At 37.7% G+C, this 16630-nt stretch overlaps 4 protein-coding genes across 7 annotated transcripts; all 4 read left to right on the top strand.

Annotated features, from left to right (window-relative positions):
- The first annotated feature begins 255 nt into the window (after positions 1–255).
- LOC116143577 (macrophage migration inhibitory factor homolog) lies at positions 256–2100 on the top strand. Its single transcript, XM_031429032.1, has 3 exons — positions 256–462; positions 1375–1575; positions 1874–2100. Exons 1-3 carry the CDS (start codon positions 352–354, stop codon positions 1907–1909), a joined length of 348 nt encoding a protein of 115 aa, XP_031284892.1. The 5' UTR covers positions 256–351; the 3' UTR covers positions 1910–2100.
- A 3390-nt stretch (positions 2101–5490) lies between these two features.
- Positions 5491–7428, top strand: LOC116143584 (PRA1 family protein B4-like). Of its 3 annotated transcripts, none has more exons than XM_031429040.1 (2): positions 5491–6283; positions 7126–7428. In XM_031429040.1, exons 1-2 carry the CDS (start codon positions 5694–5696, stop codon positions 7196–7198), a joined length of 663 nt encoding a protein of 220 aa, XP_031284900.1. In that variant the 5' UTR covers positions 5491–5693; the 3' UTR covers positions 7199–7428. The 3 variants fall into 3 exon arrangements, with proteins under 3 accessions (XP_031284900.1, XP_031284898.1, XP_031284897.1); XM_031429038.1 differs by having other exon boundaries at positions 5491–6297; positions 7140–7428; XM_031429037.1 differs by having other exon boundaries at positions 5491–6340; positions 7168–7428.
- A 1356-nt stretch (positions 7429–8784) lies between these two features.
- On the top strand, positions 8785–12117 carry LOC116143630 (probably inactive leucine-rich repeat receptor-like protein kinase IMK2). The gene is made up of 2 exons (XM_031429091.1): positions 8785–11094; positions 11182–12117. Exons 1-2 carry the CDS (start codon positions 9192–9194, stop codon positions 11805–11807), a joined length of 2529 nt encoding a protein of 842 aa, XP_031284951.1. The 5' UTR covers positions 8785–9191; the 3' UTR covers positions 11808–12117.
- Positions 12118–13277: 1160 nt separating this feature from the next.
- On the top strand, positions 13278–16037 carry LOC116143619. 2 transcript variants are annotated; one of them, XR_004130147.1, is made up of 4 exons: positions 13278–14171; positions 14268–14364; positions 14975–15183; positions 15825–16037. XR_004130147.1 is itself a non-coding variant. In XM_031429079.1 (3 exons), exons 1-2 carry the CDS (start codon positions 13335–13337, stop codon positions 14322–14324), a joined length of 894 nt encoding a protein of 297 aa, XP_031284939.1. In that variant the 5' UTR covers positions 13278–13334; the 3' UTR covers positions 14325–14364; positions 14975–15805. The 2 variants fall into 2 exon arrangements, 1 of the variants encoding a protein (XP_031284939.1); XM_031429079.1 differs by lacking the exon at positions 15825–16037 and having other exon boundaries at positions 14975–15805.
- Positions 16038–16630: the final 593 nt, after the last annotated feature.

The following is a 16630-nucleotide window of genomic DNA, read 5'->3' as shown; positions in this document are numbered from 1 at the left end:
TTTGTTTAATATAGTACTATTTTTAGTCATTTTATAATAAAATATACTTATAAGCCACATTTTATCAAACATGTCAATTATTTATCAGTCATTTATAAATATTTTAACCTAATTGCTTAAAATAAATTAGCTTATAAGCATTTTGTTAAGCCCAACAAACACAGCCTTAAATCAAAAAATCTAATAGAAGGGGCAGATTGGGAAAATTAAATGTTTTTCTCTGCTTTAAAAAAATATTTTCTCTCTCTAAATCTTATATAAATCAGTGGGTAGAGACGTAGAGTGAAAAGATTTGGTAAGATTTAGGGTTTTTATTTTTCCAGTAGTTTCAGCGAGAGACAAAGAGCGAAGATGCCTTGCTTGAACCTTTCAACTAACGTTAACCTTGATGGCGTCGACACGTCGTCCATCCTCTCCGAGGCCACCTCCTCCGTCGCCAGCATTATCGGCAAACCTGAGGCCGTAAGTCCTCTGTCCACTTGCCTCTCTGTTGTTCTACCTTTGCTTTTCTTTATTTCAGATTTTAGCTTAATTATCGTATGCAACAATTTTTGAAGTTACTTGGAACTTCTTTTTGTTTCAGATTTTAGCTTAATTATGTTTCGCTACAAGTTTCGAAGTTTCATAGAACTTTTTTTTGCTATCTAAGTAAGCTTCGCCGAAGCCATGTACATGATTGATGATTTGTCGGCGCTTTTCAAAATTTTAGAAATATTTACAAGATCATGTGATTGTTGTAATGTACCGCCACATAGATTTTTTGGGCATTTGTATTACTTGTGTCATTTTAACATTTTTGTGTAGGCTGATGCGGGAATTGAATTTAACTATTCTGTTCATCCAGGGGTTATTCAAATAGTTAGCTCAGGCCTATTATTTGTTCCTAAGAAATTCTTAAGTTCCGGTTTCAAACTCAAGTTCTCTAAGTGGGTCTGGGGATTTTCTTGGCATTTGAAAAAGGACAATTGACGATTTGCCTCTTGTATAGTGTAGTAGGAGATAGTGGAGTTATAACTATTTCATTTGTTGTTAGTATCTGATTTTCTAGAACGCCATATTAGACCTGTTTTTGTGTGAAGGCAGCATGGTTTGAACGACTTATGTAACTTGTAATAATTGTGTGAGCTAGCTATTGCAATATTGTCCTAAGTTTTGTAGTCATGTTTAGTCGCTTTATATGGGATAATTTTATATTTGATAATAATTTGGACTTTCCTAGTCTTCCTATTTCAACTAGTTGATTTGAATGCAATATGATGGTTCTTTTGTTGATAATCATTAAGCAGCTAAGAAGCAATTATCTCTATATATTTTTTCCTCTACAATACCTTTTGTTTTACTTATCTTCCTCTTAACTACCCTGTTGGTATGCAGTATGTGATGGTTGTGTTGAAGGGATCAGTACCTATAGCATTTGGAGGAACTGAGCAGCCAGCTGCCTATGGTGAATTGGTGTCCATTGGCGGTCTTTCCCCTGATGTGAACAAGAAACTAAGTGCTGCAATTGCCGATATCCTTGAGAAGAAGTTGTCAGTGCCCAAGAGTCGATATTTCCTCAAATTCTATGATACTAAGGCAAGCCATTTCAACTTTCTTGATTGTACAGACGATGACTGCCCACGCACTTGTCTCATCTCATTGCATTCTTCCTGTTTGTTTAGGCCCATCAAAGCCAAGAATATGCACAGTGTTTGCATGCTTTACACCAGCACTAGATCATGTAAATAAATCCTAAACTGTTTAAAACCGTGAGAATAGTTTTTATCATCTTTCTTGAGAATACAACTTATGACTCTCTATTGGTTATTCTCTTATCACTGCCTTGTGATTTGCTGTCTGTTTAAGTGTTTTTGATCCTTGGTTTATTTTGCAGGGCTCCAACTTTGGATGGAATGGGTCCACCTTCTAAATTTAGCTCTCAGAAGATTGGTCCTGTGCATTCTGACAGCTATCTATCTATCTAGTGAATCGGTATCTTTAGAACTATGTTAATAATGCGCTGAATACTGTCATTCTTCCTATAATGTGCTCGCTTATGGACACTGTTTTTTGGGCTCAATGCTAGTGAATGATATTCCCTGTTTGTTTAACTTTTTAAAACTCTATTCTATTATCTTATTTAAAGTAAATAGTGAAAAACATGTTTGTTTTAATATTGACGGAATTCAATTCAAAATTCAATCATATTTTATTCAATTCAAAACATTTAACAATTACTTTTTACAATAAAAGTTTATAAATTAACAAAAACAACTTCATCCACTGAAGCCATTGTTGGTCACCAGCAACCACCATTGATTGTCAGTTGTCGTCACTAGCAACCACCATTAGTCACTAGTCGTTGGAACGATGCACGATCGGCTAAATTTGATCGATTGTGTGTCTCTGTCTAGATCTATGATCAGAGATCTGGTTGTTGACGGCGATCATATCTTAGTAGTAGATCTAGTCGGAAAAGGCTAGATCGGTGTACAACCGGTTGGATTTTGTTAGTCATGTGCCATTCAAGCGACTGTCGGTCGTAATTCGACGGTGGTGGCTGGTAATCGGTTGAGTCGGTGAAGTTGTTTTTGTTAATTTATAAATTTTTATTTTGTGTTTGGTGGCGGGGTTTAGCTACAAATGTAAGGAGTTAAAAAATAATCTAAATGTTTTCCAAAAATGTATCAAACTTATTCTCAGAATTCTATCTTATTTATATAATCTTATCCTATTTAGAATAATTTTTCATAATATCATATTTCAAATAATGTACCAAACGAGCCATTATTTTGTATCGGTATTCTTAGTGCATGATTGAAGTCATTATATTATCCACTATTTTATCGTTGCCATTATTTTGTATCGGTATTCTTGGTGCATGATTGAAGTCATTATCTGCATATTTGGTTTAATATTTTTATCTCTATTCTGGATCCTATTCTCCAAATAATGTTTGGTACAATATTCTAAAAATATTATCCTATTTTTTTAATTACATTTTAACCCCATAAGGTTATTAATTTCACTAAATACCCCCTGAAAAAAAGTTTAAAAATTAACAAAAACACCCCCATCAACCCCACTTTCAATTTCGGCAACCACCGCGGTGATAGCCGAATCTTACAACGCCTAACTTCCGACCAGAAATGGCCGGAAGTTCATCGCTGTGGCCTTTTCCGGCCAGATCCCCACGGATCTGGCCGGAAAAGGCCGATCTAGCCGTCAGCGCGGCCAAAAATGGCCGTTGTTGACGGTCACAACGCGTCAAATCTTGGCCGTCGTTGACCGAAAACGACGGCCACATCTTTGGCCGTCGCTGACGGCCAAAATGGCCCTCGTTTGGCCTTTTCCGGCCGTCGACGGCCATAACAGCATAGATTCTGGCCTTTACCGTCGTTGACCGTCAACGACGGCCACATCTTTGGCCGTCGCTGACGGCCAAATGGCCCTCGTTTGGCCTTTTCCGGCCATCGACGGCCATAACAGATCGTAGATCTGCCTTTTCCGGCCAGATCCACCATGGATCTGGCTGGAAAAGGCCATAACGACGTGTTATGGCACAGATCCGACTAGTCTGTGCCGTAACAAAATTTTCCGGCCAGATTCCGGCGGTGGGTGCCGAATCTGACATTGCAGGTGGTGGGTGTTTTTTGTCATTTTATATGTTAGGGTCTTTAGTTAATTAGTAAACCTAAGGGCTTTTTTTACAAATTTTTAAAATTTACCTCGTAATACTCCATATCCAATAACCCAATACTATCCTTAAAATTCTATCCAAATACTAAACAAACGCACCCATATTATCCACTATTTTATCGTTGGGGCTAGTAACTAGCCTCAAAAAATTTCATCGTTCTTTCAGTCATTCTGCCACCTTGCGATTTGCCAAGAAGCACCATTCTACGAAGGTAGCATAGGCAATCCACTTAATAGTTGAAAATGAATATTCGCCTAACCCCCCAGGAGTTGGGTGTGTGTAAATCGGCTACCATAATTTCCACGAGCATAATCTCATACCTTATGGCACTGTCGACGGAATCGTAGTCTTTCATGTGAACCATTAGAGAAGTTAATATGCTATATTATTTGCTTTAAAACATTTTTTAATCTTACATCTTAGTTTAGAAGAAAAGGGACATACCATGCGTCTCCACAAATAAAATTCTGGTCAAACAGTGTTGGCGGAGTCTCAAATTTATATGGCTTAACTTCACCGAAAGTAGCGTACCGAATAACGTGGCATAATCTTGACCGTCGATTAATATTAAATTATAATTAATCAATGATCAGGATTATGTCATGTCATTCGGTGCACAAATTCGGTGCATTACTTTCGATGTATAAATTCGGTGCATTACTTTCGATGACTATAGATGCGTTTGGTTTATTATTTTAGATAGGATTTTGGGGATAGTATTGGATAATTGGATATAAGAGTATTACGAGGTAATATTTAAAAATTTATAACCCCCTAAGTTTGCTAATTTAATAAATACCCTAATATATAAAAATATGTAAAATGACAAAAAGACCCCCACCACCTGCAGTGCCAGATTCCGACCACCACCGTAGAAATCTGGCCGAAAAATTGCATAATCACACATACTGACCAGATTTGGCCGGTATGGCATCGCTATGGTCTTTTTCGGCCAGATCTAGGGCCATATGTGGCCGTCGACGATCGAAAAAGGCCAAAGAAGGTGACAGCCAAAGATATGACCGTCATTGTCGGTCAACGATGGCTAAGATTTGGCCGTCGTTGACATTTCTTTGGTTGTCACTGACGACCAGATCTAGCCTTTTCCGGCCAGATCAACTATGGATCTGGCTAGAAAAGGCCAGATCGGTGAATTACCTGCCAGTTCCGGTCGGTAATTCACCGTTGTGGCATATTTCGGTTACCACTGACGGTGGTTGCCGGAATCTGGCAAGTATGGATCATAGGGGTATTTTTGTTAATTTTTAAACTTTTTTTCAAGGGGTATTTAATGAAATTAATAACTTTATAGGGTCTAAAAGTAATTAAAAAATAGGATAATATTTATGGAATAATGTACTAAATATTATTTGAAGAATAGGATTAGAAATATGGACAGAAATAATAAGCCAACCGCACCCTATTATTTTCCTAACTTAAAACTCCGTCATATCAACCTTGTTTTGTCTGGCTATTTGACGGACTCCATGATATTTTAGTTTTGCATAGATCGAAGCCCAATGGTTCAAAGTCCACATGCTTCCTTCATTGGTCCAAATCCATTTCATTATTAAAAAATAAAAATAAAAATAAAAAACGCGGTTTATAGACTATAGTTATAACATTAGATCTACCCGGCAAGATGATGCCACGTTGCCATCTTGTGTGGTTAAAGAATGACATGTCAACTTCTAATTGGTCAGACTACAAACGTTGCTAGGAAATTTCTCTCTTCAGTCTTCACCCTTCATTGCGTCTGTCGGTGACGCGTGCGTAACCACGAAGCGAAACAATAAAGAAAAGAAAATGAAATTACCGTGAAACGTACTTCTCTTAATAGTCTCTTTTGCTTCTCCCGTCAATTTCTCTTGTTCTTCCCCCTTTCTTCTCTCCACGCTATATTCCCTCCTCCAAATCCCAAATCTCTGTATTCTTAACCAACCCTAATTCTAACAAATCCCTCAAAATCTTTCATTTCATTACATTTCAATTCAGTTCTCCTCATCCTCCCAATATGGCTTCTGCAGCAGCCCCTATTCTACCCGTCTCCACCGCCCAATCCGCCTCCGCCACCTCCGCCCAGTCCCAACCCCCGATCGCCACCCCCGCTTTCCGCGCCCTAATCACCCACCTCTCCGAGTCCCTACGCAATGGCTTCTCCCAGCGCCGCCCTTGGGGCGAACTCGTTGATCGCTCTGCCTTCTCCAAACCCGAGTCCTTATCCGATGCCACCGTCCGTATCCGCAAAAACTACTCCTACTTTCGAGTGAATTACCTTTCCGTCCTCGCCATTGTTTTGGCCTTCTCTCTTGTAACCAATCCTTTCTCTCTGTTCATGCTCCTTGGTCTTCTCGCTTCGTGGCTTTTCCTCTATCTGTTTCGTCCGTCCGATCAGCCGCTTGTCATCTTTGGCCGTACTTTTAGCGACCGTGAGACTCTTGGGATCTTGGTTGTGCTGAGCGTGTTCGTGATCTTCCTTACCAGCGTTGGATCTGTTTTGATCTCGGCTTTAATGGTTGGAGCGGCTTTGATCTGTGCTCATGGTGCGTTTAGGGTTCCTGAAGATCTATTCTTGGACGAACAAGAGCCTGCAGCGACTGGATTCTTATCCTTCCTTGGTGGAGCTGCCTCCAACGCCGCCGCTGCTGCCGCCCCTACCGTTGCCGCACGCGTTTAAGTGGATGGTTGGGATTGATTCAATTGAAACTTAGGATTTTGGTAGTGGAATAAATGTCAATTTGGTAATTTTTGATTTTTTTATTTTAACTATTGTCGTGAATAGAATATGGATCTTATATTTTTTTTCTTTTTGCTCAGTGCATATTTTACATGATACAATTTGTACTTTCAAGTTTCATCTTTTTAATACAGATCATGGAATGGATATTCGAGTTTTCTATTTGTTAAATCTGTTTGATTTGTTCAAGTAGGTAGAAATTTTATTGTTCCGTCAGAAATTGAAACAAATAATGGATGCAAAAGGTTGAAAATTTTGGTTGATAATATTTGATTCTGAATGAGTTAATCTCTGCTAGTTTAAGTTTTGTGGGTTTTTGGGAAATTTAGTTAGCATCTTGATTGATATTTTATCTAACGTATTAGTCTGACCCTCTCAATAAAAGTACAGAATCGGTACGTCTGAGTCAACAGTCACAACCTTTTCTCCGACCCCCGTTCATCAGATTGTGGGAGAGGTCCCTCTTTTTATCAGTGAGTTTTGAGTTAAACTGGGAAGACTCAGTTTGAGAAACAGTATTTGTGTTAGGGTTTTTGTTAAGCCCCTCATTCATATCGTTAACCAGATCTTCGTGGCTCAAGTTTTTATGATTTCTGAAAAGCTCAATCTGTATGCAGCATTGAAAGGCAGAAGGGCAGCAGCCTAGTAAGGTCGACACTACATGTGACTTTTCTTATGATTTGTTTCACAGAATTTGTCAAAAAGTTTNCTTATCCTTCCTTGGTGGAGCTGCCTCCAACGCCGCCGCTGCTGCCGCCCCTACCGTTGCCGCACGCGTTTAAGTGGATGGTTGGATTGATTCAATTGAAACTTAGGATTTTGGTAGTGGAATAAATGTCAATTTGGTAATTTTTTATTTTTTTATTTTAACTATTGTCGTGAATAGAATATGGATCTTATATTTTTTTTCTTTTTGCTCAGTGCATATTTTACATGATACAATTTGTACTTTCAAGTTTCATCTTTTTAATACAGATCATGGAATGGATATTCGAGTTTTCTATTTGTTAAATCTGTTTGATTTGTTCAAGTAGGTAGAAATTTTATTGTTCCGTCAGAAATTGAAACAAATAATGGATGCAAAAGGTTGAAAATTTTGGTTGATAATATTTGATTCTGAATGAGTTAATCTCTGCTAGTTTAAGTTTTGTGGGTTTTTGGGAAATTTAGTTAGCATCTTGATTGATATTTTATCTAACGTATTAGTCTGACCCTCTCAATAAAAGTACAGAATCGGTACGTCTGAGTCAACAGTCACAACCTTTTCTCCGACCCCCGTTCATCAGATTGTGGGAGAGGTCCCTCTTTTTATCAGTGAGTTTTGAGTTAAACTGGGAAGACTCAGTTTGAGAAACAGTATTTGTGTTAGGGTTTTTGTTAAGCCCCTCATTCATATCGTTAACCAGATCTTCGTGGCTCAAGTTTTTATGATTTCTGAAAAGCTCAATCTGTATGCAGCATTGAAAGGCAGAAGGGCAGCAGCCTAGTAAGGTCGACACTACATGTGACTTTTCTTATGATTTGTTTCACAGAATTTGTCAAAAAGTTTAAAAAGGCTTGACCAGAAAAATATTTACTGACATTGCCTCAAATAAAAAAAAAAAAATAAAAAAAAAAAAAAAAAAAAATTAAATACAAAAAATAATAATTATAAATAAAAATAAAAAATAAATAACATTAAAAACAATAAAAAAAAAAATAAATAAAATAAAAAAAAGAAAAAAAATATTTTAGAACATCCTGAGGTTCAGTATGCTTCAATAAATTATTTTCTTCATCTTTGTGACTCCTTGGTGCACAGAAAGCCACTCTCCCTCCAGGTTGCAATAAGCAGAAACCACCTTAAGGGCCAGTTTGGGATTCTTGATTTTCTCCTGGATATACTTTAGATTTTCTTGCATAGTTTAACACATGCATGTGTGTCTTTTTTTTTTTTTTTTTTTTTTTTTTTGGATATCTGGGTCAGATTATGCGTATTTCATATATCTTTCAGGATCCTAAAATTATCGGTCGGATAATAACTCTAATGACTACCTCTAGTAGCATTTTAAGAGTGACTCAAACTCAAAACCTATTGAGTAATACATCTAACAGTCTTAACATATGCATAATAAGTAGAAAAAAAATATTTCAACCATATATATAATTTTTTTTTGTGATAATTTGAAGTTAAAATATGATAAACATATAAAAAGGTTATTAAACAATGAGAAAGGGCTTTGTGCATGTAAAAGATCCTTCTGGTCTTGTTCGTCCACAGATTTATCAGTTTAAGAATAACTCTATTATGGTGCCTTTTTTTTTTTTTTCTTACTAGAATATAATTTATGGGCTCGGAATATGTTAAAAATTAAATTATGATAATCCACGTGGCAAATGGGAGATTCCACGTGATTCCCACGTGGTGCATACAATATAGCCGTTGGAGAATAACAACGCCTTGCTGCGACCATGACCCAGTTTGTTCATAACTAACCGTTCTAAGAAGGAGCATGGAAGTAAAAACTAGCCGTTACAAATTAAGTAAAGTATGAAAAATCTGATACTCACTACCTATCTCTCTACTGACTTTGTCTTCCGGGCAAAAACAAGATCCCACTGCTACATACATATGCTTCTTCACCCGTCCTCTCTTTTATCATTTATTTTCTTCATTCTTATAACTTCACTACGTAAAGCAAAACCAAGAAACAAGAAGATATAAGATATATCAAACCTTACATCTTCTTCTTCTTCATTCTTAATTTCTTTCAGCAATTTTGCTGCTTCTCTTTCATGTTCATGGAAAATACCTGTTGCTTCCTGAACCGATTCCACAGCAACAAGTATTTTTCGGCTTCTATAGTTTCAAACAAGTTCTTTATCTATGCCCATTTGTTATTGTTTCTACTTGCTTTTACTTCTAATTCTGTTTCAGGCCGTTCATGGGATGGGGTGATTGTTACTCAAGCAGATTTTCAATCTCTTCAAGCCATCAAACATGAGCTCATCGACTTCACAGGAGTTCTCCGGAGCTGGAATGGTAGTGGTTCAGGAGCTTGTTCTGGTGGGTGGACAGGAATCAAGTGTGTTAAGGGACAGGTTATTGCTATTCAGCTTCCTTTTAAGGGTCTCGGTGGCAGAATCTCAGAGAAGATTGGTCAGCTTCAATATTTAAGAAAACTTAGTCTTCATGATAATGTTATTGCTGGATCAGTCCCCTGGTCTCTTGGGTTCCTTCCACATCTCAGAGGGGTTTATCTCTTCAATAACCGGCTTTCGGGTTCTATCCCTCCTTCAATTGGTAACTGTCATAATCTTCAGACTCTTGATTTAAGTAATAATGCACTTACTGGGACAATTCCTCCTAGTCTTGCAAATTCCACCAGGTTGTTTAGACTTATTTTGAGCTATAATTCCCTTATGGGTTCTATCCCAGTACGTCTCACCAGGCTACCTTCTCTTACTATTCTTGCTCTTCAACACAACAATATATCTGGTTCTATTCCAGATACTTGGGGTGTTTTAGCAGGAAACAGCTCTTACCAACTTCAGTTCTTGAACCTTGATGATAATCTTATCTCTGGAACAATCCCAGTTTCTTTGGGGAAGTTGGGATTGCTTCAGGAGATTTCTCTGAGTCATAACAAGATTGTTGGCCCTATACCTGATGAACTAGGGAAGATCTCTAGGCTACAAAAAATAGATTTATCATACAATGCTATAAATGGCAGCTTTCCTGATACCTTTACCAATCTAACCTCTCTTGTGTCTCTAAATCTTGAAAACAATCGCCTTGGTAACCAGATGCCAGATGGAATGGAAAAGTTACAAAACCTTGCACAGCTCAACCTGAAAAATAATCAGTTTGAAGGTCATATTCCTGAAAGTCTTGGTAACATCTCTGGTATTTCCCAACTCGATTTATCCGAAAACAATTTCATTGGTGAAATCCCTGCTTCATTTGTCAGCCTAGCCAATCTTACTTCTTTCAATGTTTCTTACAACAATCTCTCTGGTTCTGTTCCATCTCTCTTCTCTAAGAAGTTCAATTCAAGCTCTTTTGTGGGGAACCTTCAGCTATGTGGCTACAGTACTTCAACTGTATGTCCTTCCCCTTCACCTCTCAGTATTGCACCTTCCCCAGAAGAAGGAACAAAACATCATCATCACCATAAACTCAGCAGCAAAGACATTATTCTCATAGGAGTTGGAGCTCTCCTGGCAATTCTACTTATCCTGTGCTGTATTCTGCTCTTTTGTCTGATGAAGAAGAAGTCCACTTCAAAAGAAAAGAGTGGTAAATCTACAGTGGGGAAAGCTGTTGAGAAGGAAGCTCCAGTGGGTGGTCCCCAAGTTGAATCAGGCGGTGAAATGGGTGGGAAATTAGTCCATTTTGATGGTCCATTTTTGTTCACAGCTGATGATTTGCTGTGTGCAACTGCGGAGATAATGGGAAAGAGCACTTACGGTACTGCATACAAGGCAACATTAGAAGATGGTAGTCAAGTTGCTGTGAAGAGATTAAGGGAGAAGACTACAAAGGGACAGAAAGAGTTTGAAGCTGAGGCTGCTGCACTCGGGAGGATTCGCCATCCAAATCTCTTAGCCCTCAGGGCCTATTACTTGGGACCTAAAGGAGAGAAACTCCTTGTTTTTGATTACATGCCCCAAGGAAGCCTTGCATCTTTCCTCCATGGTAAGTTTAACATTCAACCAACGCATAAATCATATAAGGCCTAGCTTGCTTCAATGTTTCTAATACAAACTGTTTCCTTGTATGCAGCTCGCGGGCCGGAAATTGTTATCAATTGGCCAACAAGGATGAATATAGCAGTAGGCGTTGCACGCGGATTAAACTACCTCCACACACAAGAGAACATGATTCACGGAAATCTCACATCCAGCAACATACTACTAGACGAACAGACTAATCCTCACATTGCAGACTTTGGCCTCAACCTTCTAATGACTGCTGCTGCCAATACTAATGTGATTGCCACTGCAGGAACACTCGGGTACCGGGCACCAGAGCTCTCAAAGCTGAAAAATGCCAGCACCAAGACGGATGTCTACAGCCTAGGAGTGATCATATTAGAGCTCTTAACAGGAAAGTCCCCTGGTGAGCCAATGAATGGAATGGATTTACCCCAGTGGGTGGCCTCAATTGTGAAGGAGGAATGGACAAATGAAGTGTTTGATTTGGAGCTTATGAGGGATACACAAACAATAGGTGATGATGAACTACTGAACACATTAAAATTAGCTCTACATTGTGTGGATCCATCACCAGCAGCACGTCCAGAAGTTCAGCAAGTTCTTCAACAATTAGAAGAGATTAAGCCAGAGCTAGCTGCAGCTGCTAGTTCTGGAGATGATGGAGCTAAAGTCCCAGGTCCCCAAAGTGAATAGAGTTATATTCATTATTACCATATTATATGTGGGTGCAAGAATAAAAAGGGTTTTGATTATTTTGGTTTAGGATTTATAGAGAAGCAGTAGTTGAATTCTTTTAATTCGTATATATAAGTTGGAGTGGGTTGAATTTATTCACCTAATCATGAATAGCCAAGTTGATTAAGGCCAATTGAAGATAGTGTGCATAGGGGGAGGATTAAAAGGGTTGAATTTATTCATTATACGTATTCTTTTTGTATAAGTCTATTTGTTGTATTCTTTTTAATTCATGTTTATGTACTAAACATAATAAAATTATGAAATTGCATTACTCTCTGGGCGCGTTTGGTTGGGGGTCATATGGGATTACTGGGGTAATGTCATCTTATATTACTTGATTATAATATTTGGTTGTCAAGTATATAAGATATCGGTAATCTTCAAATACAATTATTGGTAATATTGGAGATAATTAGATTACCTCTATTTTCCTAGGTATTCTGAGATTACCAGGATTATCTTTTTTTGTTACAATTTTATCTCATATTAATAAACATTTTGGACAATAATACCCCTACTTTAAAACAAATTTATATTAATATTCTATTTCAATTTTACCCTTGATTAATTAAAATTTTAGACAATAATGCCCTTATATTTAAAATAATTTACAGACCATCACTGCCACCCAGCCACCACCGCCGACAGCGGGCCAACCACCATGGGCTACAGTTGGAAAATCACCGGAGTCCCTAAAAAAGAACGAGACTCGGTGGGAGACTCGGGAGGCTTCGATATGGCCTTTATCAGGCCAGATCTGGACGAAATCTAGTCGGAATAGATCTGGCCGCTAACGGCCAGGTCCATGGCCGTTAACGGCCAGATCTCGTCTAGATCTAGTCGATGATGGCCAGGGATCTCGCCGAAAATAGCCAGAATAGATTTGACCTGATATGGTCGTTTTATGGTCGAAAACGGCCATATCGAAGCCTCTTGGTCACTGTCAGCTGCTAATGGGGACTTTCAGAGACTTTCGGCGGTGGCGGCAAGTGGTGGGGGTGATTTCGTAATAAATTAAAGTTTTATATAAGTGAGGGTGTTTTAACTAAATCTAAAATATTGGGGGTTAATTGAAATTATACAAAAATTAATAATAAAAATAATATTATATTAATATTTAAAAGGGGACAATTTGGTAATTTAAATAATATACTCACCAATTTATTCCCCATAACCAAACATATTAATATAACATACCTACCAACTAATCAAAAACATTTTTCTAAAGATTCCCAGTAATCTTCAAGGTAATCTATCTTTCTAATAATCCAATATTCCCAGTAATCTAACATTCCTGAACCAAACGCCCCTATTAACTTTATTTACTTTATTTCATAATTAATTAAGAAGTGCGTTTTGAAAAAGAAGATTGCTTGGAAACGGTGCCGTTTTATTGTATAGCGAATATAAAATATAAACTCAGCTCTCCAGCTCAATCTCGTCCTCTCACTCTCTCTCTCTCTCTCTCTTTTGTGATTCGCCATGGCATACCTTCAGTTACAAAAAATAGCGATATCAGGTCCGACACTAGCTTCCATGATCCAACGGTTGTCCTCTTCCCCTGGCGACGTGGACGGCTTCATCTTCGGCCATGTCACTCAAATCACCACTCTATCCGACGACACCTCCTCCTCCGATAACTCCGCCTCCCAACTCACTGCCACTATCACCAGCTTTCTCTGCTCCGGCTCACCTCTCTCCTTCTACGACGCACTCGGGCGGGTCAACTCACCCAAAGTTCCCTCTTTTAACCAACAGAACCACCTCCTCGGCTGGTTCTCCGGCCGCCGCCAATCCGCTATCCGTCCATCCATGCGTGAATTCGCTGTCACAAATTCTCTCTCGAAAATCCCCCAATTTAAGTTTTCAATTAAAAACTCTTCAGAAACCCTAAGTCCGTGCGTTTTCATTCTGTTCACGACTCCCTTAACAGACCAACTGATCCACACGCACCAGTACCGCGCGTACCAATTCAACACTTCAAACAAATCTTTTCACGCGAAGTCACTCGACGTGGTTAACATCGGTCCCGCATTTCGAGGACATTACGATAATTTCGCCCCGAACTGCGCATTGCCGTTGATGAATTGCTCGGCGATGGATGAGGAAAGCATGTATGCGAATAAGGAAAAGGTGAGTGATCAAAAACAATTGGATTTGTGTGCGGAAGGGTTTCAAATTGAGAGGTTGAGGCGGCTGATGGGACCCGAGGCGACGAATTATACAGAAGCTTTGGAGGATTTGTATGAGAAAATGTTGGCTAAAGCTGAGAGTTTGACTCGGCTCGTGGAGTCCAGCTCGGCTAAGGTTTTCGAGTTGGTGGGTTTATTTATTTTCTTGATGGAATTGTTTTCAAAATGTTTATGTTTTGATTTGTGGATTGAATTTTCTTAAATGATTTTGTTTGTTTGGCAGGAAAATAACAATAGAAAGTTGAGGTACAAGGTTTCTAGGTCTGCTGGATCGGAATAATCGCTTGTTTGGTACCGTCTTATTGCTGGTTCATTATCAGGTAATTTTGTTGTTTATTCTGTTTAATTTCATATTCTCTATTGAGTTTGACATGCTGGTATTGTTAGTGAAAATAAATTCTTCATGTTCAGTAATTCTTGGAATATGAAAGCAAGCATCTGTAGTGAGCTGGTAGAGTGATAGATATAGATAGCCTTTGGAAGGCGACACAAAAGATGTGATTTTTTTTTTTTTTTTTTTTGGTTGCATAAATGGAGACAGTCATCCTGACTAGAAAAAAAGAGATTGCAAAGTCATGTAGTCAAGAGTATTAAACATTTGCAGAAGATTTTGATTAGTGGGTAGGAAACTTAAGTTAACAAAGGCACGTGTACTAGATAGGATTAACCAAAAAGCGATGAGACAATTCGATATTGGCTTAGCATAAATAGTCCTAGAATTCAGACTTTAACATTTGAGGATATGTTTTCTTTGGTATATTGCTCAGTTATTGAATTGATGGACTACAAATGTGTTTGAGAACTCTTTCGTCGTCGTTTCTTTTAATGATAAGCTAGATTTTGATAGTGAACTGGTGTAGTGAATCCATTATGTTTTTCTGTCTCCCTGATTTATTGTTCTCTTGGTTACTTCTGGAATTTTGATAACAGAGAAGTGCCCATTCTTTAGCTGACTGTTAGGCTGTGGGAATTTTTCGGGTGGTTCTGTAAAGATGCTACTTGTAGTTGGGATCTTTTTGGTTGACTTTTGAGCTGAAGTTGGCATATACTCTGGAGCTGCTGATGATAATAGAAGTGACAACTGTGAATATTTGGTGGTTCTGGAAAGATGAGGATGGCTTGACATTGCTCCTATTTGGGTACTTATACACCTCCTACATTGATCATATCTTTTGTACTTTTTATATCTCTATTGTTCTGCATTTGCTCTTCTGAATTCTTGTAATTTAGGAACCCAATGTGGTTTGTGTTTAAAGAATGAAATTGGATTTGAATCAGATGATGTTTGGATTACTTTATTTTCTATTTCTGATTCAGTATCTTGACAATATTTCTGGCTACTAGAATTGAGAAATGTTACTAAATTTGGTTATTATCCAAATTAGGAATGGCAAGGAATGACCAAATTGCATTTGATAGAATCATAAAAGTACAGACGATAGATAGAAAAGAACATCAAGCAACAATGACGGCTGTGTAAAATAAACTTCTTAGATGTTTGAGATACAATTAGGGAAAAAAAACCTATCAATAACATACACCTGATTCATGTTGGCAGAGCCGGGAAGGGAAACTATTTTGCTTCTAAATTCCTTGCCTTACCACCAAATACTATATCCAACAGTCGTACTAGCATTCTATTTAGGAAGATTGGTGGTATGTTATATAAGATGTTGTAGCTTTTAGAAATTTACTCACCTCAATGAATCAGTTTGGCAGCAATAGTGTAGATTTTCAGATACAGTGATTTGATTCTGATATGACTAAAGCATTGGTGCAGCTTCGTGATTTAACCAATTGGAGTTAATACTTGAAGCACTTGCGTGTGATTTGGCCAGATGGAATTCAACTGTTTGAACATCTTTAGAAGACAGTAGAAATGTCAATAAATTAGCAAGATTCACTGCTCCATCTCGGACCACACCAATTTCCATGGTCCACTTTTTGTGCTCAACCTGCAATAAATTACAATAGATATGAGTTCCACAATCCATACTTCAATCCTAATATCGAATAGGTCATGCCCAAAAAATGCACCAAATTTTTAGGATACTGATCTGTTCAATTCACTATTCTGTCATTATAAAGTGGGTAAAATATGCTTTATTATAACATTCTTGACTGAAGTTCATTAATCATTTTTCTAGTTAAAAAAAACAGGTACACTATACTTTAGATATGATATGATAAAATTTGCACAAGACATTGGCGTGTTATCAGAAAAACACAATGCAATCCTAATTGAAATTATACAAAAATTAATAATAAAAATAATATTATATTAATATTTAAAAGGGGACAATTTGGTAATTTAAATAATATACTCACCAATTTATTCCCCATAACCAAACATATTAATATAACATACCTACCAACTAATCAAAAACATTTTTCTAAAGATTCCCAGTAATCTTCAAGGTAATCTATCTTTCTAATAATCCAATATTCCCAGTAATCTAACATTCCTGAACCAAACGCCCCTATTAACTTTATTTACTTTATTTCATAATTAATTAAGAAGTGCGTTTTGAAAAAGAAGATTGCTTGGAAACGGTGCCGTTTTATTGTATAGCGAATATAAAATAT

This window comes from Pistacia vera, unplaced genomic scaffold (genome assembly GCF_008641045.1).
Source record: "Pistacia vera cultivar Batoury unplaced genomic scaffold, PisVer_v2 Contig430, whole genome shotgun sequence".
Taxonomy (NCBI): domain Eukaryota; kingdom Viridiplantae; phylum Streptophyta; class Magnoliopsida; order Sapindales; family Anacardiaceae; genus Pistacia; species Pistacia vera.
The sequence above is the reverse complement of the archived record's forward strand: the minus strand, read 5'-3'. Positions and strand labels throughout refer to the sequence as shown.